Source organism: Rhinolophus sinicus, linkage group LG01 (genome assembly GCF_036562045.2).
Source record: "Rhinolophus sinicus isolate RSC01 linkage group LG01, ASM3656204v1, whole genome shotgun sequence".
NCBI lineage: Eukaryota > Metazoa > Chordata > Mammalia > Chiroptera > Rhinolophidae > Rhinolophus > Rhinolophus sinicus.
In genome coordinates, this window is record NC_133751.1 from 103389977 (window position 1) to 103417903 (window position 27927).

Sequence of the window (27927 nt, forward strand, 5' to 3'; positions counted from 1 at the left end):
AATCTCCAGAAATTCTATTTGTTTCTTTTTTAAATTGCACTCTCTTTGGTAAAATATTTATGTTCTTCTTTGATTGTGTTTTTGAGTCCATTAAACTGCCTTTCTGTGTTTTCTTGCATCTCGTTGAGTTTTCTCTGAACTGCAACCTTGAATTTATAACAGTTGATTAGCAGCTACCTCGTCTTCGCTACTCGCAGACAATGGCAACCAACATTCTATTATTTGGCTTCTATGAGTTTGACTTAAATATAAGTGGAATCATGCAGATTTATCCTCATGTGACTGGCTTACGAGGTCTGCAAATTAAGTTCACAAATGTTGTTGCAACGATGTTACTAACCACTTTGATATCAGAGGGATTATTCATTATGAATTTGTACCAACTGGACAAACAATTAACCAAGTTTACTATTTGGAAGTGCTGAAAAAGTTGCGTGAAAAAGTTAGACCACCTGAACTTTTTGCCAACAATTCATGGTTCTTGCATCACGAAATGCACCAGCTCACAGGGCACTGTCTGTGAAGGAATTTTTCGCCAGTAAACAAATAACTGTATTGGAACACCCTCCTTACGCACCTGATCTGGCCTCCAATGACTTCTTTCTTTACCCGAAGATAAAGGAAATATTGAAAGGAAGACATTTGATGACATTCAGTACATCAAGGGTAATACGAGGATAGCTCTGATGGCCATTCCAGAAAGAATTCCAAAATTGCTTTGATGGGTGGGCTAGGCACTGGTGTAGGTGCATAGCTTCCCAAAGAGAGTACTTCGAAGGTGACTGTAGTGATATTCATCAATGAGTTATGTAGCACTTTTTCTAGAATGAGTTTCCAAACTTAATTGTCATATCTCATATTTTACTTATAGCATAATGTCCTCAAGGCCAAAGTTGTTACCAGGTTCTGCACTAATCACACTGGCTGCTTATCAGTTTACCCCTCTCTTCCCCCTCCTTTTACCTCTTGGGATTCACCCCCCTGTCCCCCCAATCTTACTCATAGGCCCTGAACTCCTGCTTACTGGCCCTTTGCCTTCTTACAATGCTTCAGATAGGTTCTGGCCTCAGGGTGTTTGCACTTCTGTGTTTTTCTTCCAAGAACACAGTTCCCCATAAGAACAACCAGTTCTTTCCCTCATCACTTTTAGATATTTTCTTAAGCATCACCTTCTCAGTGAGGCCTTTCCAGGATGTTCTATTCATAGTTTCAGCATGGCCTCTCTTTCTTTGTCCTATCTAATTAACTTTCCAGATTCATTTTCTCTCTACCACTTATCACTATTATATGTTTATAAGAGTAAAATCTCCATAAAATTGGGATGCTTGTTTTTTCACCGATATATTTGTTTGCCCAACATCTAGAACAAAATAGGCACACAGTGTTTTCTGAATAAACAGATGAATGAATAAACGCAAGCCAGTTATTTAGTATACAGTGATGAAAAAGAATTGGCTCGTACCTTCCCCCAATAAACAAAACCAATGAAACACTGTAAAAATGAAAGGTATTTTAAAAGTTAAAGAGAGCATGGAATAGCGACACCTAAGCTTGCACATGGTGGGGTGAGGTATCTCAGTTGGGCTTCCTGTGAGAGGTGGCACCTGAGTCTGACAGACATTAACTCAGGGTAGGGAGGAGAGGTTTGGAAAACAGCTTTTTAGAGAGGAAGATAATTTGAACAAAGGTAAGCTCTAGTCGCCTGCTGTGGTGGATTTAGTGATGCATTGATTACTGGCTGCCTTCCCTTTTCACCCTCTACTATCCCTTTTCCTTCAAACTGCCAACAAACAGCTGGTCTTTAAATCTTTGCTCAGGTTTAGCCTTTGGAAGAACCCAAATGAAGACAGTGATTCTTACCCAAACTCTAGAGAATAAAAATGACAAAGTCTTTGGGAGATAACAAAGCAAACCAAATTGGTTGGATATAGGATATAGGTAGAGGTGACTGGTTTGATAGCAAAGAAATTTGAATTCTAGGTTAAGAGATTTGGATTGTTTCCAAATTGCTTTTGAAATCTTTGAGTTTGGGGATGAAGTAATCAAAAGGATATCTGAGTATGAGGAATCTAGCTGTGGTATATAGTGGTGTATGTAGTACTGGGGGCAGGGAGAGTTTACAGGGAGGAAACAGTTCAAACAGCACAGTTAGGGTACATTTCGGAAGTGCATTAGTGAGGTGACAGTGAGAACGGGAAAGATTAGATGGAGAGAAAATCTGAAGGGAAAAAAAATGGTGTCAAGCTGTGTGTTGTGGGAGGTGGAAAGAGAATAGAAAACGTCTGAGGCTATGTGAGTTAGAGAGCAGCAGTATCATTAACAGAGATGAGGAAATTGTGAATGGGACCTGGATTTGTTGAGTTAGACATTGGGACTTTGTGCCAGTGGAATGTCCAAATAGGGATGTTCAGCAGACAGCTGGAAACATAAAAAGGCAGGAAGGATTTTGTTTCAGGATTGGGGCTCTTTCAGACAAAGATGAATGTTATCTGGCTATTTTGAAAATCCCAAAGAAACATTTGCTGTACACAAGTCTTACAGTCCTCACTTTGACTCTCAGTAGAGAAGGGTGAATGTCATGGTAACCTGCAGTGATAGGTGGACTTTGCAGTTGAAACACAGACACATACATACACTTGTGATGGGGAGAGGCTGTAAGTAAGTGTGCATCAGGTCGTGAGGGGATGTGGGAGGGCAGAAGCTAGGTTTTAATCATGCAAGTTCTTGATCTTATAACTGGACAATCAGGGAAACAAGAAGTCAAGTTCAAAGAATTTGGCAGAGTGCAGGCACGGTAGACATGCTTGGAATTCTGGAGGCTGAGATTTGGCCATTCCTAGCAGAGTCCTCAGACCCAGAGGACTAAGGCTACTTGCTTTCTGCCTGGTTTATGAAGTGGCACTGGCCACATTCTGAAGGATGTTATTAAGGAATCCGTCCCTGAGGTTTTTCTACCTAAGGCTGAATAAACCTCATTGCATTCTTCTCATAGGTCATACTTTCCATTTCTTTAATTATTTGTTACTCTTCTTTGAACTTTCTCCAATTTTCCTCTTAAAATACTGAGACCAAACCTTCAAAACACAGTTAACAACTGGCTCAGTTCTGGGCACAGGAAATGATTCTTTGTCTAAAATGTCACATCCCAGGCAACATTTCTTTGCAGGTTTTTCCATCTGTTTTTAATGTGACCATTTAGTGCTCACCTTACCTAGATATCATGCTAATTTTAGACAAACTGTGACCATAATGGAACATATCTTTTTCAATAGTTTTCTGTTTTATCTTCAAAGGCTCTGAGTTGGAAAGGGTATTGGCTCAAATCAGGTTTTGTGTTTTTTTTTTTCCATTTTAGGAAGATAGAGGTAGAAGATTACAGAATACCATCATACTGCCAATCTGATTATTTTTGTCCCCTAAAACAGCTCATGTCACGAAATACACGAGGCAACATTTTCACGCTTTTGCCTTAATTTGTGCTCATCCCAACAGATTAAACACTGGGGTAGCTAAAATGTGATGAGAAGTAACGCAGAAAAAAGAAATCTGCTTAGACATGAATCAAAACTGGAAGCAGCAGAGGGTGCGCCAAGGACGACATCTCGGAGTAATTTTCCATGTGGACTGAAGGACGGTCTTGTAAGGCACAGCCCCAGGTTACAAACGCTGGACTCCAATTCCGCAGGATTTACAAGCCATTACTGGAGAGAGTCAATGGCTCTCCTGGCACAGGAGGAGGAGGAAGAAATGTTCACTGGACAATAAAAACTTTCGGTTTACATAGTAAAATAAAAACAGCGCCTGTCTTTTACAGGGTGAAGAAACTTGACCCCTGAGTTTAATGGGGACAGGGGTGGGGGTCCATTTCCATGCTCAAGATTGCTGAGGATTTGCAGTCACTTTTGACAAGGGGTAGTATCCAAATCCAGAGAAGGGCAAAGTCTCACCCTTTGAGCCGAATGGAAAGAAAGCTTCTGGTGTGGGCAGCAGAGAGCGAAGTGCGGAGCACCGTCCGCCAGCCCGACTCCTGGCGGCTCCTCCCCGCTCTCCCAGGCCCACTCCCAAACTTAAGTACACGGTTCCCTGTTCCAGCCAGAAGCGCTGCGTGAGCCTCTACACGTAGCCGCAGACAGCTCCTTAAATGGGTCGGAGTTAAACAAACAATCCCAGACGTGGAGCAGAAGCCGAGCGGAGGCGACCGCACGGGCGCACGCAGCGGCGCGGCGGGTCAGCAGGCGGCCAATAGCCGGGGCGCGGCCCGCCCCGTCGCCTCCCCCTCGGGGAGTTTATAAATCGCTCGCGGCGCCTGACTCCCGCCGCAGGTCCGCTGTGCGCACTTGGCCCGCTCGCTCCCGCCCGCAATCGTCGGCCCGGGGCGGACCCGCCGTCCCACGCTCTCGCGAGAAGTTCGCCGCTGCAGGGCGGTTGGGGTGCCCGAGTCCTCTCCGGCCCTGGAGGGGCCGAAGATGGGGTGGTGCGCGGTGAAGCCGCAGCTCCTGCTGCTGGCCCTGGTCTTGCAGCCCTGGAATCCGTGCCTCGGTGCAGACTCCGAGAAGCCCTCCAGCATCCCCACAGGTGAGCACTCCCGCGCTCCTCCTCTGTCCCGTGGGGCTTGTCCCGGTGGAGAGTTCATTCATCTTTCAGCCCTTCTCGCGGGGTTTGCAAGGTGAGTAAGTGGGGGGCCCGTCTCTCCCCGGGACCGCAGAGGTGAGTGGAGACTTGACGCTCCCAGGCCCATCGAGGTGAGTGGGGGCCCCTCCTCCCCAGGACCGCCGCGGTCTTCTCCAGAGCTGCGCTCCGGCGGTGCTGGTCCCAGGGGAAGTGTGGGAGCACCCGCCCTCACGGGCTCTGGGAGCTCTCAGTAACCTGAGAGAGCAGGAATTTTTCTGCAGCACAAGTTGGGATTTCCTTTTGGTCTTTCAGGTCACTGGGCACCAACACTTTTCCTGCAACTAACTATAGTTTCTCCTTCTTTCCTGGAGTTGGCATGATTTGTCGGTGTTGGACCAGGCAGTACTCCCTCTGTGACCTAAACACGGGGCTCAGTGTACGTTCTGATTGATGGTGACACATTCCTTACAGCGCCCCAGGAAGCAGCCGGTAACACCTACTTTTTGCCAAAAACAACGCTGAAAACTTGGGTTGTTTTCAGTAAGGCTGCCTGGCTACTCCACACCTCCGGGCAGCAGCTTTCCTCCTTGGGGATTTATTTGGAGGGGGAAACTGTGGACACCCAGCTTCTCCCCTTAGTCACCCTTTCCCTAAGCCCGGGGCCGGTTCTTGTTTTCAGAAGCTGGAACTGCAGCGAATAGTCTAGTCAAGTTCATGTAAAACAAAACTTTTTACATTTAGCCACATTAAAGAGTCTCACCACATGTTTGTCTAAACATACTTTGCTGCTGTTTGTCGCCCATGAAGTTTCCTTGGAGTTTTCCACTTTGGTGCTTTAACTCTGTGCTCAATTCTATGAAATTAGATTGAAATTAGATCTTTCATTTACGTGTCCTGCTATCCTTTTTTTTTTTTTTTAAATTAGGACCATTTTGGCACTTCCTTCCCCCCCTTTTTTTGTACATAGGACACTTTTCTACTCGAATTTTGGTTAACAAAGACAGAAATTTCTATTTCAGATTTACTTTCAGAAGTTGACATTTGGTGCAGCGCTCAGCTAATCCATATAGCAATAGTTTTGTCTTCACCCTCAGTGTTTCAGAAAACTTCAACAGGCTAAACTGCCCATCTTTCTACATTACTGCCAAACAGTACATGCTTTGTTAGCTTGAGAAACTTCGGTGTGCAGATGGATTTCTGTTAGTTACATGATGCTTTTCTTTCTCTCAGATATGTAATGGTTTTAAAATGGATTTCTGAACACTGTGTGGTTCCTTTAAATTGCACTGAATTTTTTCATAACTTTGAAATTTTATTTTAGTGTAACACCTAGAAAATAGACAAGTAAACGCCTTCAGCAAACTTGGAAATGGAGACACTTAAAAGATATTTCCCAGAAAAATGACTTTCATTGTGAAACACCCAAGGAAACGTACTGAAAAATAAAATAACCACTAAGGCCTTTCCTATTTTTAGAGGGACTTCTTTAGCCTTTGTACACTTTATTTCACTTCATTACCAACTCCCCTTATTTTTTATAGAAGGCATTTCTTTGCTGTTGCCTTTAAGTTTACAGTCAAAATCATCTTCCTTTCCCACTCTGGCTTTTAAATTTCATGGAGTTGGACATTACAATTTTAATGGATTATAACATTCAGAGAAAGGGAATTTCAGATATGAATGTTTTCCTTGGAAAATGACCCCATAAAACCCACGGCTGAAATCTGAGGACTGGTTGCTTTTGGTGGGTAGGCATGATAAATTCACTTATCTCCTAAATGTAGGAAAATATTCATTTGTAAGAGGTAGAGCCAGTAGTGAGTTTGTGAACTTTTGTGTAGGTAGCTGTGGTAAGTAATATAGATGATACACTGCTTGATAACATGGCTAGAATCATGGACTATGTTCCGTTTTCTCCCTAAAATATTACAACTGAAAATTAATGAATTGAAAGCTTTTATTTATCTTTGTAAATATCAAGCAAACTTTAGAACTCTAAGTTGTCGTGCTTAATAGGAGGTCTGTAAGAAGAGTGCTTGTCATCTCTAACTCCTATATGTCCCAGCTAGCCATCAAGAGATAGATTAGACCGGAGTTTCTTGGTCCTATTGACATTTTGAGCCAGATAATCATTTATTGTGGGGGGCTGTCCTGTGCATTGTACGATGTTTAGTAGCACCCTGGACTCTGTCCACTAGATGCCAGGAGCAGACTCTCCTTCAGGTATGAGAATGAAAAATGTCTCAAAATGAAAGTTGGCCAAATGTCTCCTGAGGGGCTGAAAAACCACTGGATTAGGCAAATCTATGTGTATTTGAGGCAATGTAGCATCACAGTGTTACTAGAATGATAATAGAAACTTTTTTTTTGAAAGCAAATATTTAGTGATATTGCTTTTTTCTACTGTAGTAGGAAATGTGCTAATTGAATCGCATTAATCAATTTTTGGAACACAGGTTTTCCTGGCTTTGATGCCGTGCGTTGACCAGAGTTGAGAACATTGCTTTTTGTGACTGAGTGTTCTGTTGTGTGCTGTTTTCATTCCTTTTTGGTTGCCACTTTGTTCTTATCATTGGAAAACATCTAAATAAGATTCTGGTTAAAAACAATCATTTTCTCCTAAAATCATTTATAGGAATTTTCCTTAAAATTATATCACCATGAGAGCTTTTGAGGCAAAACCTCCTAATGAGTGTCAAAAAATCAGGTTCACACCCTGATTTATCTTTCTTACACTTTTCTAGATGAGACAAGGAGCGGAGTGGATGTATTCCTGCCAAGCATTTGCAACCAGGTCTCTAGACCTGGATTAGAATTGTTGTGTGTTTTCTAAGGCACCCAGACTACTTCATGATCTAAATTGGGCAGAACCAAGTTTTGGGCAAAAATGGAGGAAATGGTTTCAGATGTTTCTGTCAAGACCAGTATTTTTCAACCATGTTCATTTATAAACTCTTTAATTTACTCTGACGCATTCAAGAAGGAATGGAGAGGTTTGTCCCTATCTGCTGATGCAAACTGGCAATTTACGGAGTGAAGAGGGAAAAAGTAAGTTCCTGGAGAAACCTCTAGAAGAAAGAGAGAGAGGCTGTCCTCTGTGTACTTTCTGTGTCCTGGGCTCCAGCCACACACGACTCATTAACCTTAAACAAACTGTGCCTTATAGTTCATAGTGCAAAAACAGACATATGAAACAACTTTAGACAATGTGAGGATAGGAAATAAAAATTAAGGTACCCTTTTCTACTCATCACACTGGCTAAAGCATTTTAAAATAAACTCTGATCATGCTAAACGTTGTAAGGATGAGAACTCTCAAACTGCTGATGAAAGAACAGCATTACTGGAGAGCAGTTTAGTAGAGTCTAGTGGCACTGAGAAGTCACATATCCTGCACTCCTAGATATGTACATGTGCAATGTAGTCGGCCCTCTGTATCTGTAGATTCCACATCACAGAATTAACCGACTGTGGATCAGAAACAGTACTTGTGATACACAGGTGGGAATCTATAGCTGCAGAGGGCCGACTGCATCTATTGTCCCATACCATTTTATATAAGGGATGTGAGCACCCACGGATTGGGGGATCTGGGGAGTCCTGGAACCAGTCCCCCATGGACACCGAGGGATGACTGTACTCTCAAATTTCTGTCTGCCTGTTCTTGAAAGTCTCTTCATTGTTTAATTCTGCCTCCTAGGAGTTTCTTACTGTCTTTTTTTCTTGGCTCTCTTTCCAACTTCTTAATGCAGTTGGTTTACTCAAATCATACTGGCTTTGTATGATAGATGTTTATGTTTCATAAATTATACATTTTTTGAACTAAGAATTGAGTCTTATTCATCCTTGTGCTCGTCACAGTACCTCCCTGTTTTTTTAACACACAGAAGATTCTCAGTTTGTGTTTGATTTTGGACCACTCAGGAAATTATGAAAAGTGCATGCAGTCAATGAGATTGCTAGCTGCTCCTTTCCCAGGATTTTAATTAAATTTACTGAGCTTCCTTGCTCTCCCCGCACGTGAGGTCATGCACTGCCATGACCTAGCAGATCAGGCAGGCCTTGTGTCTGAACTGTGCTTAGCAGCTCTTCTCCACACGTTGTATATTTTACTCTACTGACCTTGCTCATTGTGGAATCACCTTCAGAAATGTGTGCAGGTGGTGGGATACCATGATCCGCTTTTCAGATAGTGAAATGGAGATTTGGAATGGTTGTGTAACTTGCAGCAGATCACAGCTGGAGAGCAGCAGGAGAGGGGCGTGTGCCCGTTCCTCAGGCCGTGCTCATGACTTCCTTGACCTCTTCATTATCCTGTTGGATTTGGGGACCTATGGGAAAGAAATGGAGACTGGGAAAGAAATGAGAGACAGAAAGAGGCAAGAGAGGAAGCACATACTTTGTAGGTTGACATAGACAGAGAGGAAAAGTGTAGGTACACACCGAAGAAAAACTGGGCCGTCAGTGAGGGTGATAAAACTAGTTCACGGGCCCAGTCTCATGGGACAAATACAGCTGCCTGTTTTTCTATGGTTGGTGAGTTAATGATGGTTTTTACATTTTAAATGGTTGAAAAGTAGCTAAAGAAAAATAATACATTGTGACATGTGAAAATTATATGAAATTCAGTTTTCGGGGCCCATAAAATTTTATTGGCTCAACCACATTTATCCATTTACATATTGTCTGTGGTTGCTTTGGCGCTACAAGGCAGATTGAGCAGTTGCCACAGAGATTGTATGACCTTCAGAGTCTAAATTTTTTACTGTCTGGCCCTGTACAGAAAAACTTTGCCAACTCATGCCGGAGGAGATGACATTCCCACGTAAGCTGGGCTCATGTGGATCTGCTGCTCCACTGGAAAGAGCTGGTTTCTGGATAGTGGCAGCTGGCTCTGGGCGTTTGAGAGGGCTGTCATTCATTCATTCATTCATTCATTCATTCATTCACAGCCTAAGGCATACAGCTGGATAGTTTAATTTACATACATTATGAAATGATGACCACATTAGATTCAGCTAACATCCACGTCCTCATATAGACACAACAAAAAGAAAAGAAAGAAAAAAGGAAAATAAAATCTTGTGATGAAAACTCTTAGCATTAACCCCTTACCAACTTTCCTGTGTATCATACAGCAGTATTAGTTGTCGTCATCTAGAGGACTTATTATCTGATAACTGGAGGTTCAAACCTTTGGAAGGGCCTGTTTTTCATTTTAGGCTTTTGAATTCAAACACAGAGCTTGTCTGTTACATCTTTTTAAATACGGTGCTTGGTGCTAACTAGGCTGTGTACTCCTGATCCAAAATGAATAAAACACTCTGATGCCTGGTTGGAAAGGAGATGCATATTTCTTCCTCAGAGCTTGTGTGTGTCCTAGAAATTTGGTCTAGAAGTTTGGCTATAAATTTGTGGTTTAGTTTCTGGGAGGAAATGATTAGCACATTTATCAATGAGTGTTTTTATTCTTCTTCAGCCATTGCTGTAAATTAGGCTAAGCTGAGAGCAACAGAATCTGCTACATCTGAACATCTTCTCCCTTTGAGCTGAGGGTTCATATTTCTGAAGAACTACTGTATTTATAATCAAAATTTTCAGTAGAAAGTAAAAAACATTTTAATTTCACTGTAATTCAAAGAATATACTTATTACTATAAATATACTACATAAAACTTTTAAACAAATGAGAGTTGGAGGACTGGGGCTCAGTGGTTGGGAAAAGTGTAACAAATATGGTTGAGTTTCTAAAGTGGGCCAGACTTAAAATTAAATTTCATTTGTTCTATTGATTGTAATATTGCTTTTATTGTTTTGGGTGCATAAGACATCCTGATGTTTATTACATTAATTGCTCATCTGCTCATTTTTTTAGGGTTACCGTCTCAAAATTTTAAAAGGAATTTTCCTATTTATTTTCTTGTTACTTCTGATATGTTTTAAAGTTTCTTCTGAAGAGAAAGAGAGGATTTTCCTCTGGTTTAAATGGTGTGGTTCTCCTTTGTGTGGTGGACACCAACCATACGGTAAAGATTCTTAAGGCACGAAGGAACTTTGAAGCACAGGCAAGTTTTATTGTTCTCACCACCACCACCGGTCAGTCCCACACACAGAGTACTAAGCAGATATTGAATATGCATCATGCCACACAGCCTCACCCCCTGCAGGCACAGCGGCAAGTGGAAGACGAATGTGGAATCCTGGCAGTCATGGTTTCTGATTCTGGGACACAGTTCAGGAAAAGTCCCAGGAGCTGTACTTCTTAATTCCAGTGACAGGAGAGCCCCAGCACAGCCAGGGCCCCATCTGCGAGGCTGTCATTGACTAGACTGTTTTGCTGGTTGGAAGCCACAACTTTTATGGGACCTTAGGGTGCTCATTACTTGTAGGTACAGCACACAGGGCTGAAAAGTAGAGGGAGCCAGTTACTTTTAGATATTTTAAAGGCATTCTCTTAACTGGTTCTTTAAACAGTTAACCATTTTCTTCTTGGTTTTAGCAGTATGCAGAACACCAGCAGCTATTTTAGCATCTCAAAAACAAAAACAAGCAAACAAACAATCAAAATCAGCAAATAGGGAATTTAAATCATTTCTTAAAACGAAGAAGCTGGCTAACAGTTTGCAGGCAGTCTAAAATGACTTCCCTAATTAAGTAACCCAGGGAAGTCTTCCAGGGCTGGGAAGCCGAGGGCAAACTGGCTGTTTGATGGGATTTTCCAGTCGTGCCCACAGCGGCTCTGAGGCCACTTTCTTCAGAGGTCTCCCTCTGCTGCTCCAGCCTTGCTGGTTCTCTCCTGGCCCCCAGCTGGCACCACAGCTGACCAGAGTGCCCTGCTCCTCCAGACCCTCTGAAATGCCTGTCTGCCACGTCTAGGGAAGGACAATTCTCCTTTTCTTAGTTTAAACAGGGTTGGAATTTTTTAACACTGACTTTACTAGGTAACCACGGGCAAAACAAAAAACCCCAAACTGGAAAACTACCAAAGCAAAGAATGAACAGATTTACAGGGTAGAAACAAGCTCAGCATCCTTATTCTACTCTGACTTAGTGAGAGACCCATGTACCTGGCATCCTTGGAGGTCCATGGGTTTCTGTGTCGTTGGTCAGATTTTCTTTCTCCACTCTTCCATCCCACCGCTCATTTCTCAACACTTTATTTTACACAGACAGCTCTTTCTTTAGGGTTGGAGTCCATGCAGTCCATTGGTAGCTAAGTATCAATAGGTTTGAAATAACAAAAATAAATAAAAGCGTGTGTGTGTGTGTGTGTGTGTGTGTGTGTGTGTGTTTATATATATATACAGAGGGAACCAAAAAATGTATATACATTTACAAAAGGAAACTTTAAAATTGTAATACTTAATATATACCAATAACGAAAGATGAATACAAGTCACATTTGACTTCTGCAATTACAAGAGGTGCTCAAAGTGGTTACCATCAGCGTCCAGATAGTTCTGATTATGGTGAACTACTGCTTGAGCAACGTTGCCCAAAGTGTCCACTTGTATACATTTTTTGGCACCCGCAGTATATACGTATATATTGGTCTCTGCCTCTGGTTCCTGCTAATATTTGGTCTTTGACATTGGTTCCTGACACAGAGCTCCTAAAACCTTTGTAATTTTGTAATTTCTTAGGTGATGGGAGCATCTTTTGTTCTAATGAGACAACTCTTGGTAGACTCTTGGATGGGGGTGAGTTACTAGAAAGACTGTGCCAAGATTAGAAGCTTGCAGTTTCTGGCCCTACCCCTCATCTTCCAAAGAGGGAGTGAGATTAGGAAACAAGTTAATAATCATTCATGCCTACATGACGAAGCCTTTGTAAAAATCCTTGAGTATGGGGTTTGTAGAGCTTCTGGGTTGGTGAATACATTTATATGGCAGGAGGGTGACGTACCCAACTCCACAGGGACAGAAGCGCCTGCATTCAGGATCCTTCCAGACCTCAGCCCGTGTATCTCTTCATCTAGCTGGGCATTTGTACCTTTTAAAATGTTCTTTGTAATATATTTGCAATAGTGAGTAAATAGTTTTCCTGGGTTCAGTGAGCCTCTCCAGCCAATTACTGAACCTGACAGGGGGTCTTGGGAACATCTGATTTGTAACCAAGTCATTCAGAAGTTTTTGGCAACCTGGGGACCTACTCTTTGTGATTGGTATCTGAAGTGGTGGCAGTATTGTGGGATGAGAACTTAATCTGTGGGGTCCATGCTAATTCTGGTTGAATTGGATTGAATTATAGGACATCTAACTGGTGTGGGAGAATCAGTTGGTGTGGGAAAAATACCCCACATCTGGTGTCAGAAGGAAGCTTTTCTGCATTTTTGTCTGTAAGTCTTTTTAGTATTGTTTTAATTCTTGGTTTTCAGTAATAATTTATATTTTCTTTTATGAATCTACATACTTTAATAAACCTACATTTCTTTAATTACCTAAACTTTAAAAATTCTCCCAGAAAATACATTTTCTCTAGACATAACTAATTATTCCTATTGTGTAATACACAATATTTCAAATTTAACTTAAGTGCAACAATATTTCAAGTTTAATTTAGTGACTGTTTACTGAATGTCTAGTCTTTGTTCTGGGTTGCCTTATGAGGAGGAAAAATAGAAAAACAAAACAAGACAAACAAAAAGCACGTCAGGCTCAGTGCCTGCTCCACACTGAAGTTCTAAGATTCTTACAGGGAAAATAATACATCTGTAAAACCTTGCAAATCCAAGGAGCACTTAAGGTGAAGCAGCCTAAAGGGAAGAGCATAGACATATGGGCATCGGGAAACCTAGATCTGACTTCTAACCTTCCATTCACCCGCCTTGAGCCAGTTGCCCTGCCTCTCCCGACTTTCTTTGTAGTTGATGCTCTTATAACTCTGTTATTTGAGGTGTCTTGAATTCAGAGTGTCAGGATGTGTAGTAGAGACAAAATGCTGCAGGAATCAGAAAAGAGACCTCGAGTAAACTTACTATCAATACATTTGTTAGGCCAAAGGAAACAGTTACAAGGTTGTTTTATATTTTGTATATTCTAGTTGTTCTCTCAGGAGCTGGACTTGGACGGGCCTCTATATTATTTTCCCTAATTAACTTTTGATTTAGACGTAAGAAAGTAAGGCCAAAGATAACTAGAATTAAATTTGCATTTAAAAATATTCCAAGTGCTTTCATATGACAGGAGAAAACAGTCTGGTGTTTATATGAAGCTGTTTTCTGCCTTCTGAGAGGAATCATATACTCTTTAGTATATTTAAATATTGTCAGCTGTTTCAAAAAATAACTTTATATTTTTCTGTTTCAGTCCTGACTGTTTAAGTCATGTTGGTTAATAAAAATGATGCTGGTTAACTCCTTAGGAGTTAAAAATATTTTTTTATATGAAATGTGCTATTTAAAAATTAGAGGCCCTCCTCCAAATTGTTCCTGAAGCAGTTATAAAACCAGAGATCTATTCTTTAGATGCATTCAATATCTTTAACATATGATTGCATTTAGTAAACTATGAATGTGGTAAATGAAAAGAAAATCAGTTTATGGGAGAAAAATCAGTATTAATGTGCACATGTGTATGTGTATGTATAAGCATATGTGTTTCTAGCCATGGAGATTACTGCTAGTCTTTAAGAATGGAACAGAAGTGTCTAACATTCCTTGTAATACTGGTTTGGTGGTGATGAACTCCTTGAGCTTTTCCTTGTCTGGGAAGCTCTTTATCTGTTTTTGGATTTAAATAATAGCCTTGCTGCGTAGAGTACCCTTGGTTGTAGGTCCGTCTTTTTCATCATGTTGCATATTTCATGCCAATCCCTTCTGGCCTGCAAAGTTTCTGTTGAGAAATCAGCTGACAGTCTTATGGGTCTCCCTTACAAGTTACTAGTTGCCTTTCTCTTGCTGCTTTTAGAATTTTCTCTTTCCCTTTAACCTTTGCCATTCTAATTATAATGTGTCTTGGTGGGCCTCTTTGAGTTCATCTTGTTTGGTATTCTGCACTTACTGGGCTTATATGTGTATTCCCTTCACCAGGTTAGGAAAGTTTTCAGTCATTATTTCTTCAAAAGGTTCTCAATGCTTTGCTTTGTCTCTTCTCTTAGAGAAGGTACCCCTATGATGCGAAAGTTGGTACACTTGATGTTGCCCCAGAGGTCTCTTAAAGTAGCTTCATTTGTTTTTTAATTCTTTTTTCATTTTGCTGTTCCTATTGGTTATTTTCTGCTATCTTATCTTCCAAATTGTTGATTCAGTCCTCTGCTTCATCTACTTTGCTGATGATTCCTTCTAGTACATTCTTCATTTCAGTTATTGTATTTTTCACTTCAGACTGGTCCTTTTTCATGCTCTCTCAGTCCTTTTTTATGCTTGCTATCTTTTTCTTGAAGTTCTTACTAAGTTCCTTGCGTGTACTTATAATCAGTGTTTTGAACTCTCTGGTAGGTTACTTGCCTCCATTTCGCTTAGTTCTTTTTCTGGAGTTTTCTCCTGTTATTTCATTTGGGATGTATTTCTTGTTTCTGCATTTTGGCTGCCTCTCTGTGTTTGTTTCTATGTATTAGGTAGATAGATATGTCTCCCCATCTTGGCCTGGTGGCCTTATGTAGTAGGTGCCCTGTGGGGCCCAGTGGCACAGTCTCCCTGGTCACCTGCTCTGGCTGCTCCGGGAGTGTCCTTTGTGTGTGTTGTGTGTTCCTTCCTGTTATATTTGAGCCTTGATTTCTATTGGAATGTCAGTGGGTGGGACTGACTCTCAGGCTGACTGGCTGTGGGGTTTGGCCACGTCTACAGCTTATGGGCTGCTGTGTGAGGGCTTACCCCACAGAGCAGGATTCTCCCCAGTAGGCTCTGGTGCCTGTTGAGACCACCCTTTGTGTGTGCCACTGGTGGGGCTACTTGGGTGGTGCTCTGCTGTGGTCTGAAGCCAACCTCTAAGTATGGTGGTTCTGGGGCCTCTTGAGAGGGGCTCTGGTGCAGGTCCAGGTCAGCCACTGTCTGTGACTGGCCTGGAACTACCTAGTAGGAGCTACAAAGTGATCCATGGTTGGTCACTGTCTGTGCTGAACCTGGAGGCGTGTGGGAGAGGCCACGCTGTGAGCCGATGATGTCTGCCACCAGTACCCGGTCTGAGGTAGCTCTGCAAAAAACCAGGACACATGAAGGCCTGCTGCCAGCTCCTATAAGGTTCAGCTGCAGATAAAAATCTTGTGTGGTATGGAGTTGGGTGTGGCAGAGGTCAGTGAGCTACCAGGGTGGAGCAGCGTTGCTCACCAGACCAATTCAGATTCAGATTTAGCCATGGGCATGGGGGAGGGCTCAACACAGGAAAGATGGTTCCTGTCTTCTAGCTGCATTGGAAAAAGACCCCACACAGGGAAAATGGCAACTATCTTCCAGCCCTCTCTTGAAGCCACACACTCAGTCTGCCCCTTCTCCCATATATGTCCAACGTCAGCCCCTCTCCCCCCCCACCTGTCACTGTCCTTTGCCTCAGCCCAGGGTGAGTGCCTGTGAGTGAGTCTGTGAAGGCCCTTTAAGAGGACATCTGTTTTCTCTGAAGCCTTCCATCCCACCTGAATGGTTGGAATCTGAACTATTTTTCACAGCCCAATGTGGGGGCTTCCCTTCCCGGCAATAGTACTCTGGGCTGTGGAGCCTGGTGTGGGGGACTGGGGTCCCTGGATTCTCTGTGGGGAACCTCTGTGGCTGAGATATTCCTCTCAATTTTCATCTGCCATACAGAGGTTTGTTGCCAGCCTGTTTCGCATCTCAGCCCTCTTACCAGTCTCGACGTTGCTTCTTCTTTATATCCTTAGTTATAACTTCTGTTCAGCTAGACTTCGGATGGTTCTCCAGGTTGATTGTGCTATAATTTAGTTGTAATTTTGATGTGTTCCTGGGATGAGACAAGCACAGTGTTTATCCCACAACCTTGGATCTCTTCTAGTGAGGAATACAGCCTTAGAACCAGTTCTTGGAGGAGATGGTGGTACCCAATACTTTTTTGCTTTTCTTGGCATTTTTTTCATATTGTTGGCAGAGGGATTTTATGTAAATTGAAGGAAATGGTTCACATAAAACAATTGGAAGGGGAAAGAGGGTGACTTAATTTTCAAAGTGTATTCAGTGGTTACTTTTTCAAGTGAAAGATTACCAGAAATCACAGAACCATTCAGCCTGGGTGTTGTTTTTGGAGAATAATTGATTTACTGAATAAGCAAGTAAACATAGCATATGTGTCTCCTATAGAGTAAGTAAGGTTAAAGAAAAACCTGGTTTATTGAAATGATTAACTTTCGTATTATTATTTAATATACAGTAGTTGATATTTTTATGTCCCTCAAATGTGAGCATAGATTTTTTTTCCTCACAGGGTATAAAATCCTAAACAGCCAGGTCATTCTTCTCCATAGCAACTCATTGAATGGCGCCATTACACCAGCAGTACCACAGGGTTACAGTTTATGGCTGAGTAGATAGGTAAGATGTTTCAGGTTGAGGTAAAGATATACTAAGAAGCCTACTTCAAACCATACATGTAAACTTAAGAAATGATTACAATAGATAGTTATATCTCCTTTTCTACAACTGCATTTAAATTCTTGTAGATGGAAGGTATGAATTTTTCTTAATAAGTGTCAAAAAAGTCCACACTTGAATTACTTACAAACAGTATTTGAGTTGTAGAAAATCCTTTTGAAAATGAGTTTTATTCAGTATGAAGAGATGATGGAGTAGAAGACAAGTGGAGAAGGGGAGGTGGAATTGCTTGAAAGCATGTTAGAAAATTATAAAATGTGTGATTTGAATGGGTTCAGATGATTCAAACCAATCTGAACTAGAAGCCACTGCCCCAGATACTGGCAAAGCATTTTTTTGCTTGTGTAAAATTGGACGTGCCCTAAGCAGAAATATGGTTTGAATAGCTTCATGTTAGGCATTCATTTGACTGGATTATGCGAATTAATGGTACAGCATTTCATATTAACCGTAAGAAGCTGTATATCCCCGTCATCGTTGCCATACCATGACCCCAGCCTGCAGTCCAGTGTGCGTTGCCTCTGGCGGACAGGCACACTGAGGTAGTGGGCGGTAATGGATTTGTTTTCATCTGGTTGCGGGGATTAGCTGGTTGCCTTGGTAATCAGCAGAGGTTCCTAAATACAGACACTCTGAGTCTGTGATGCCAACCATGGATGTGTTCCATCACGGAAGAGTGCGTTTTACATCTCTTGGCATTTCTAAGTTGAAGTACAAGTCTATTGTGCTTTGAATTATCTGGAAAGCTGTGTTGGTCCTACTTTATTCCTGAATATATTACTAAGAATTTGAGGAAGATGCTGCTTTGCTTTTCAGACCTTTGGGCAACTGCAGAGACAGTACAGAAGAAAGCAGTTGCTTTTTAGATGTGTTCTGAGAGTGTTCTTTGTACAGAAAGGGAGCTAGATACCTCTAACTATGAAGTAAAGGTATGTATGAGCTTGGCTGGCTTACTGGAATACATGACTTATTTTAAGTCCAGACGCTCGTAAACTGCTTGCATGTTAATTATGAAAGATGCCTCATGGGAGACAGTGTAGGGTAATGGTTAGGGGATCATGAGGATCAGACAGCCTGAATTTAAATCTCATCTCTGACACTTATTTGCTGATTGTCCTTGGAGAAAGTTACTTAACCTCTTTGAATCATAGTTTTTTTTTTTTATAATGGTAACTGACTCCTAGAGTTGATCTGGGAGTTAACTGTAATAATTCCAGTAAAAGACTTAGCACAGGGTCTGCAAATAGAAATTGCTTAATAAGTGCTGTTAAGTATTGTTATTATTTTAAACAGTATACATCTAATTAGCATTATTCTAAAATGAAACCAAGAATATATGGAATTAGTTCTTGTTTTTATTGATAATGGGGAGAGAAGTGTAGGCTGTCAATGAATTCTAGCAAATAAATTGGCCTTTCATGGCCCCCAATTTCGTATCTGTGAATTCAACCAGCCGCAGGTCGAAAATAGTATCTTCCATCTGCAGTTGGGAATTCATGGGTGTGGAGAGTGACTGTATGCATTATTCTACAACGTTTTATATAAAGTCTTGAGCATCCATGGATTTTGGTATCCTTGGGAATTCAGGAACTAGTCCCCTGCGGGCACTGAGGAATGTAGGGGAGTCAAAAGTTATATGTAGATTTTCGATTGGGTGGTGGTCGGCACTCCTACCCCCACGTTGTTCAAGGGTCAACTGTAATTGCTTCTTAAATAATTACCCTTGCCTCATTTTTCTCATACTAATCTTGTCTCGAGTCCAGCGGCTCCTACCCGTGGGTGATTTTGCCCTGTTACAGGATATGTGTAGAGACATTTTTGATTGTCACGAGTGGTGGGTACTATTAGCATCCCGTTGGTGGAAGCCACGATGCTGCTAAAACATCCTACAATGCACAGCATGCCCCTCACAAGAAAGAATTATCTGGCCCCGAATATCAGTAGAGCTGAAGTTGAGAAACTTTGCTCTAGTCTGATGACACATTTCAAATTTCACCGCCCCGTTCAGAAGCTTCTGTTGCCTTCCCTATTTCCAAATGTATTTATCATTATTTCCCAATTTTCACTCTGTATGCATACTGGACTCCTCACTGTCCAGCCAAGATAACTGTGCTTTTACCTTTTTAAAGTCATATCTATTTTTCCAGTTCCCCCCCACTGTCAAAGTCTTATCATTTTTAAGGCCTCCATCTTGCCCATTCATTAAGCTGTTTTTGATGATTCCTTATCACGATAGTCTCCAAAAGTGATTTTTTTAGAACTGGAAACTCTCTTTAAAGATGATCGACAGAGGGTGTCTTAAAATGTATATGCATTTTTTGGCACCCGCTTATTTTAATACTTCCCCTCATTACAGTCCCTGCTTCTTCAATTCAAGAAACTGAATCGATAGTCATGTTGTACATTACATCCCTAGTACTTATTTGTCTTATAACTGGAAGCTTGTACTTTAGACCATCTTCCTCCAGTTCTCCCTCCCTCACCATCGAGCTCGGGTAACCACAAGTCTAATGTCTTTTTGATTTTTTTTTTTTATTCCACATATAAGTGAGATCATACAGTATTTATTTTTCTCTGTCTGACTTATTTCACTTAGCATAATGCCTTCAAGGTCCATCCACATGATCTCAAATGGTAGGATTTCCTTGTTTTTCCAATGGCTGAATAATATTCTGTTGTGTGTGTGTGGTGTGTGTGTGTGTGTGTTACATATACAGAGGGTGTTTAAAAATAGTATACACATTTTAAGAAAGGAAAATACTGAATTAAAATTGTAATAGTATATACTGATAACAAAAGATGAATACAAGTCACGTTTGACTTCTGCAATTACAAGAGATGCTCAAAGTGGTTACCATCAGGGTAATTTTAATACAGTTGTTTTCCTTTCTTAAAATGTGTATACATTTTTTTTGGCACCATCTGTATATATCATATATAGCAACTTTTTTATGCATTCATCTATCATGGATACTTGAGTAGTTTCCATGTCTTGGCTATTGTACATAATGCTGCTATGAACATGGGGGTGCAGAGAGCTTTTAGGGTTAGTATTTTTGTTTCCTTTGGATATATTCCCAGAAGTGGAATTGCTGGATTATATGGTAATTCTATTTTAATTTTTGAGGAGCCCCATACTGTTTCACATAGTGACTGTATTAATTTAATTTAATTTCCTAGCAATGATGAAACAAGGGTTTCATTTTCTCCATATCCTTCCCAGCATTTGCTATCTCTTGTCTTTTTCATCATGGACATTCTAGGAGGTGAGGAATGATATCTCATTGTGGTTTTAATTTGCATTTTCCTAATGACTAGTAATGTTGAGCATCTTTTTATGTTCCTGTTAGCCTTTTGTATATCTTCTTTGGAGAAATGTCTGTTCAGGCCCTTCCTCCTTCCTTCCCCTACCCTCCCTCCACTCTTCTCTTCCTCCCTACACAAAGTAGAAGGCTGGAACACTAATGTAGAGTCACCCCACATCTTTTGGACCATGCCTACAAAGAGAAACAGCCAAAAGTAGTGGGGAGAAGGCAGTCATGTCTTCCAGATCTCGTAGGAATTCATTTGAAAGAAGGCATAATTTTCATCTAGAAGCTTAGCTCAGAAGGAGTTGGGGAAATTCATAGCTTTAATATCTATTTTTTCCCATGACTTTATTCAGTAGTTGTTCTTGAAGCTTGACAAGTCTTCCAACAATTTTAGAATTTTAGGATACGTAAGACAGTAGGGAGGTGATTATGGGCTCGGCATTACATGACACATGATCTGCTTATTAACATGGGCTCTATTAGGTATGAAGTTCTAAGATCACTGAATGCTTTCTCAAGTTTCAAGAAGAACAACTACTGAAAAAAGTCATGAGGAAAATGCAATAAAACTACAAAATAGAAGCAACTAAGTAATAGGAATTTATCCCCTCTCCTCCTCCTTTTTTTTAGGCCAGTGGATCTTGTGTGGGGACAGTGTAGTACTGCTTACCTCTAATTACAATTTATAATGTTTGTTTGACTTTCAGCTACTTATTCTTTTTCTTAGTTTCTAGTGGTTTCATCTTATACAACATCCTATTAATTTTCAGTAACTACTTACCTGGCTCCAGGGGCTTTCAAGCATTCTGAAATTTTAGAAGGGCAAGAGATACAGAAACATTCTGGCTCATTTAGGAAGGAAGGATTTAATTTGACTCCACTTCTTATGTATTCATGAAAACACAAATACAAAGAAAACTTTGGATCATCATAACTATAATTCATAATTATAGATTTATTTTCAATGTTTTTTATTTGAAAGTTTGGTTTTCATGTAATTTTTTTTTTTTTTTTTTTAAACTTTTGTAGTTTTTTTGCTCATAGCAGAAACTGTAAATAAGGTTGTGGCTGAAACTTGTGAGCACATCTATAGGGGAGTATTTTGCATTAAAATTAGAATGTTAGTCTTCCTCAAAATTATTTGGAGTTGAGACATGCAAATGTTGTTTCATTTAAATCTGGATTTATTTTGATGACATGTACCCAAAATAATATCACATGCCCAGTATGCAGTCAGTTTAGCCCTTTCTAATATTTTTCATCTGTAAATCATTCTGAATGCTCTAATAAGAAATTACAGATCTCTTGTAAAATGTAGAAGCACCAGTAAGAATCAGTTAAGAACTAGGATATAACAGACTTCATGAAGATTGTGTAACTTCATTTAAAAATTGTATTTTTGTTACAATGAAAATGTATGCTTATAACTCAAAATGAGGGCATTAAGAAGAATAAATTAAATTTGCCCGTGATTCCACTATCATTAGTAAATAATGTAAAATGTTGTGATAGTATTTTTTTCTTTTTTTCCATTCATATAACTTCACATGTTTTCTTTATAAATACAGGATATATACACTTATTGATAAGCACATAGAGTTAATTTGTATTCTACCTTATGCATAAACACTGAAATTTTCAGTATCTTATAATGGCTTCAAATACTTCAAGTCATGAGTTGTAAGTAACATTTTAATATCTGTCCTGGGATTATACCATAATTTGTATAACTATTATCCTATTATTGGATATATAGTTTGCTATTTGTACTAACAAAGTAATATTGTAAGGATGGTCTTGAAAATGTATTTGGTTTCCATTTTTACAGGATAGGTCCAAGAAGCAATATTTAAATCAAAGGCTATGAACTCTTATTACTTTGTTACATATTATCAAGTTGCTTTCCTGAAGGTTGCATGTATTATCATCTCCACCAGTAGGGTACTAAATGGTCTGTTGTATGGAATTCTCAGCAGCATTACTTTAAAAGAATCTCTTCCAGTTTTTAGAGGAAAATAAGGTTTGATTCTGTTTATCCTCTTTATTCCTTAACTTTGTAGTGATTTGTTTCTCTTGTTGCCAAAATAAAAGCATTTATTTTTTTTGTCACTGCTATTCTTTTGTGAGTTGTATATTCATATAAATGGAGCGTACATTCTAGTGGAGTGAGAGGGGACAATAAACAGATGTACTGGGTAGATGTAACTACTAAGAAGAAGAACAAAATGGGATTGGGGTAAGAGTTTGCAGGTCGAAGAGGCTGTTTTAGGTACTGTTTTCAGGGGAGGCTTTTCATACTGATGACATTTGAGCAGCGATTTGAAGGGAGGGGTTGTTGCTGGGAGAAGAGCGTTAGGGGCAGCAGCAGTCACAGGTGCTAACACCTGGAGCCCCGGATGTGCGTGATGTGTCCCAGGATGTTTCCCTGTATGCCTGCAGTAGGGACAGGGAGGGGCGGTGGGGAAAGGGGAGAGCAGAATGACGGACCAGATCTCTTGGAGACGATGGCACAGAACTGGAATTTGAGAACAAGAGAGAAGCCATTGGAATGTTCAGAGGCAAAAACAGAGAAGATCTGTGAATTGGAGTAAGTTACCTCTTTGGAATGGAGGAGGTCTGGATTTCAGCCCCGTTCTTCCCTTTGGCTCCTTTGCTGGGTCGCTTCCAGTACAGCTGCTCAACTGTACATTGTAGCCCTCAACTGATAGAGTTACAGATGTGCCCTTGTGGTGGCAGTGTGGAGAATAGACTGAAGTGGGCAGGGATATGAAGGGAGGCCATTTCAGAAGTCCAGGGAGGACATGATGGTGCCCAGGTGTAGGCCAGTCACAGAAAGTGACCAGGTAAGATTGGATTCTGTGATGTGGATAGAATTTGCAGATGGATTGGATGGGGAATATGAGAGGAACAGAGGAGTTAACATTTTGCATGTTAAAAGTTTAAATTTGACTAAATTTGCCTCAGTTAGGCATATAGACTCTAGCTGCCATTTTTTATATTGTCATTCTTGTTTTGCCTGGATTGAAACTTCCTTGAGAGACTTTGGTCACTATTTTACAGTTACTTTAATAATTACTGCTATTAAAATGTAGTCTTTTTATGGGCCAGCCAGTTAGCTCACTTGGTTGGAGCATGGTGCTCTTAACAGGGTTGCGGGTTCGATCCCCACATGGGCTACTGTGAGCTGCGCCCTCTGCAACTAGATTGAAACAACTACTTGACTTGGAGCTGATGGGTCCTGGAAAAACACATTTAAAAAATTAAAATAAATAAATAAAATGTAGTCTTTTTTTTATGTCTATAATGTTGTTATTCAAGTGTTTATTCACTTGGTGCTGAAAAACAGGCCCCTGCAACAGAAATTTTGCAAGGGAAGTGCGAGTGTTAAACTTGAGGAAGAAAGCCAAAACAGCTGTTGTAATTCACTGAGCTATGTGTGGGGGAGAGAATACACTGAGAAGTGGTATAAAGTATTGGAACATAACAGAGCAGCTTGAAGCAGATTTTTAAGTTTACAGAAATTGTCATATAACCAAAACAAGGGAGACAGGAACAAGTTGGGGTGGGAGTGGGGAACCTGCACTCATGACTGTAAGACGAGGGCATCTGCCATGAGTGTGAGTCAGCCATGGTTTGTACCAGGCATCAGTCAATTTGATTTGACAGGAGGTCGGAATGTGTTGATGATGCCTTTCTCTTATGATCTGATGCAGTATATTAATTAAAAAGCTTTATTTTGAATTTAGCTTTTATTGTTTGTTACTTATTACGTTTAAAGGCAAGCACTGGGAGATTTATATGCCTGGAAAATACTCCCTTCTTCCCTGCTTTCCATTTAGTTTAATTGGAAAATTAATCTTGTAATATAAGGGGTTTAGGTTTTATAGTATTTCCATTGACCATCTTTGCATATAAATTCAGCTACCCTGTAGTTGAAAAAAGGTTCCTGGCGATTCTTTTATGTGCCACTTGGTTTCCAGGAACAGATGGAGGAAGAAAAACTGGAAAAAGAGACTGAGAATGAATTGGCAAAGACAAGGACAAAATAGTAGAGAGAAACATTAGGAGGGTATAGCTTGATATAGCTGGACAGTGAATTGGGCACTAAATGTTTTGTTAATTGAATCAAACAAGGAAAATTGTTGGATTACATAGTTTTCTATTTACTGAAAAGATAAAATACTGTACACACATTGATTTAGGTGACGAAAATCTGTATAGAAAAATATTAGTTTTTTTAATAAAGGATATTAAATAACAGTAGATAATAACTTCAGTGGGGGCTTTTTTCGAGTTACTTTCAAAGGAATAAATATTTTCTTTATCTTTTTGAAAAGTAAGGAAGAAATTGTGTTAAATTGTAACTTGGTGATTGCTTTGTTGACAGAAACATTTGGTCGGTGGTACAGTAAGGGACATTGGAACCAATCCTCTAACCCCCTAGCTGGCATAGAGGGGCCGCTGAGACAGCAGTGTCACCGGATTGTATAGAGTTCCATCTCCTTATAAAAGCAGCACAATTCTTCACCTGAACTCATCTTTCCTGCAGGTCTCAGTTTTAGTGTGAATTCCTGACTTCTTCCCTAACCTTTCAATTTAAAACTTACTCTGTTAAAATTTCTCATCTCATTCTTGCTTTGAATACATTCTTAGTATTTATCACAATTTTCACTTGCACTTATTAATGCAATTATTTGCTTACTCTCTGCCACCCTCTCCCCCCCCCCCCACACACACTATATTATTAGCCCATGAAGATAGTGATCAAGTCTTCCAAAAATATTTATTGAGTGCCTTTCTTCCTTCCAAAGATATTCATTGAATGCCTGCTATGTGTCAAGTAGGAGCTGAGGCTAACTCAGCTGCTGGAGTTTGCATTACCCTAAATTTTTACCATTGTATCTCTAACATGTCACACAGTACTTGGTTCACAGGGAAGGGTCAGTAAGTATTTATTAAGAAACGGAGAGGAAAGCCCCTGAGGCTTATTTTCTGGGTTCCAAGGTGGAGTGGAGGCAGGGTTTAAATCTGTAGCTCAGGAATATAAACTGCTCCTGAGGCTGGGGACTCCTTTCCGTTTTCATAGGCTGGATTTCCAGGTGCCCCTGCCTCTCTGGCACTCCCGTGGTGAACAAGTTTCTCTCTGACCACAGTGATCTGTCTCTCAAATGGGAAGTAAGAATAACCTCCAAATTCTGAATGATTCATTGGTCTGGCTGAGGTGGCTCCTGGGCATCAATATCTTTAGAAAGTTCTTTAGGTGTCTTGCAGGGTCCAACATTACTGTCCTAAAGAAAGAAGAGTGTGGAGTTTATGTCTAAAATCTCTTCAAATGCTAGTTGTTTTATTTTGGCAGAAGAACTTGTAGGTAGGGTGTGGGCATGTATGAGTGTGTATTTTTTCCCCAGAAGGAGTTTTGAATTTTTTCCATGCCATTCGAATAATTATCAAAGCAACACAATTTTTCCACCAAATACCATGGAAGCCCGAGATATTTTTTACTGCTTCAGCCTGAGAATGTTTTAGGGCAGCCTAACTTTTCTTTCAGTAAAAACTAGAACCTGCCTAATGTTACATCTTATTTTCTGAACTGCATCTGCGGAGTGTATGAAGTTTAAGTAAGATGCAAGATAAATCTCTCGCAACTTCATTTAGTACTGATCATTTTATTATTGGTGAACATTGATGAAATACAGCAATTTTAAATCAAACGTTAACTTTGTACTTTTTGCCCATAATTAATCATAAACATCCAGTTGTTTCCTTATATTACTTATGATTAAAGATAAGAAAACCATTTATTGACTTTAATACACCGTATGAAAAAATGAGTTTCAACCTCTCAGTACATAATACACACATTATAAGGAGGCAGTAACTGGCGGTGCTATTGATAGGAGCAGGCGCACTGACACTCAGGCATCAAAACGGGGACCAGGAAATTAAAAGTCAGAAACAGCATGTGAAAAATGTTCTTTCTGGGCTTATGGGGATAAATAGCTCTGTAGAATTAGGTGTGTTTGGGGGAATTACTGTTATCACTGGAAAGTATAGTAAGAAATGATGATGAAATATCAGAAAGATATTTATTTGGCATCCTTTGCTTAACTATAGTATCTTACAGTATGATTTCCATTAAAAAGCTTTTAGAGAAAGATCAAAAGCTCCATGGTTTGACTGCAATGCTCAATGACTAAAAATGCTAACCGAAAGTAATTTGTGAATTTAAGATATCTTTTTTATTATTTTAAATCATACTGTGTATTTCTGAAAAACTATACATAAACAGTGTAGTTTAATCCATATTCTTTGAGGTATATACATATTTAACAATACACAAGTTTATGACATTATTGTGAGTTTTCTTATACTTTGAGAAATTTTGGAATTAAGAGCAAGTACGGAGTGTTGGAGAAGTCACCGATGCTAGGAAAATCCTGAGTGCTTACCTCTGCTTCTGGGTCACAGTGAAATCAGACTTCCCTGGGGAGTTCTCAACGGGTAATGCCAGGAACCCTTTCAGCAGTTGGGAATGTCTCCTTTTTTGACTCTGGAGTGTAGAGGCTTTTGAGGATTCCCCACAGCCTCTGGCCCCATGTGACACTGGCCGAGCTTTCCCACCAGGGTATCTGGTTCCTGTGACATAGGTTCCCTGACTGAGCTGCTGACTTGTCCAGATACATCCTGACCCCATACACAGAAGCATCCTGCCCCTGTGTGGAGATAAAGTGCTGAGATTAGATTGCATTAAAAGGGAAGCTATTTATAAATATCTGCTTTAAATATGTATCCTGTTTATATCTACTTAATGCCTTGCTATGTTTTTGTTCTTGAAGAATCAGTTGGGGAACCCTTTCTCATGTTTTGCAGCAACATATTAATGGAATATGGTTTTACAAAAGACAGGGAAAGAAAGAGAGAAGGAGGGATAAACTTTTTCCCAGTGACCTTTCTCTAACAAAGTTCATTGCTAATAGCTGATATTTCTTTTCCCCAGTTGCTTTTCAGCATACACATTCCAATCTTGTAACACATTTCTTACTAATGACCTAAAATGATTGCGTTTATACAGGAATGTGCAACTATGGCTTGCTTATTCTACAAATAGATTTTTAAAAAAGAAAAAAAAAGCCTGCATGTTGATTTCTGCTAAAACCAGTGAAAATCTAAATACAGTATTATAAATCACAGAAAAGGTTTACATTGTGGGAAGGATGAGCTTGATCATTATCCTGTTTTATGCATTATAATGAAACACTTAATACACGTTTAGGTTGTTGATAGCTGGTGTCCATAACTCCTCCAGGAGCTAACAAACATCAACCTAGAGAAGTTATGCGGACTGTAAGTATCCCCTTCAGGACAGAGAATATGACATTTAGATTTCTTATCCTCCAGAAGGTCACAGTAAATCCTTTTGATTTAAACAATTTCTTAGCATTTAACTTATGCAGCAGGCTGATCTTTTCC

General features: G+C 40.1%; 1 protein-coding gene across 2 annotated transcripts in view; it reads left to right on the top strand.

Annotated features, from left to right (window-relative positions):
• Window positions 1–4319: 4319 nt before the first annotated feature.
• The window catches only part of PLOD2 (procollagen-lysine,2-oxoglutarate 5-dioxygenase 2), a 97075-nt gene continuing 73467 nt past the window's right edge, over window positions 4320–27927 (top strand). The window contains exon 1 of one of the 2 annotated variants that reach the window (XM_019716707.2): window positions 4320–4575. In XM_019716707.2, coding sequence (XP_019572266.2) covers window positions 4467–4575 — 109 coding nt within the window. In that variant the 5' untranslated portion in view covers window positions 4320–4466. The remainder of the gene's footprint in view (window positions 4576–27927) is intronic. The other variant, XM_019716706.2, reaches the window with a different exon arrangement.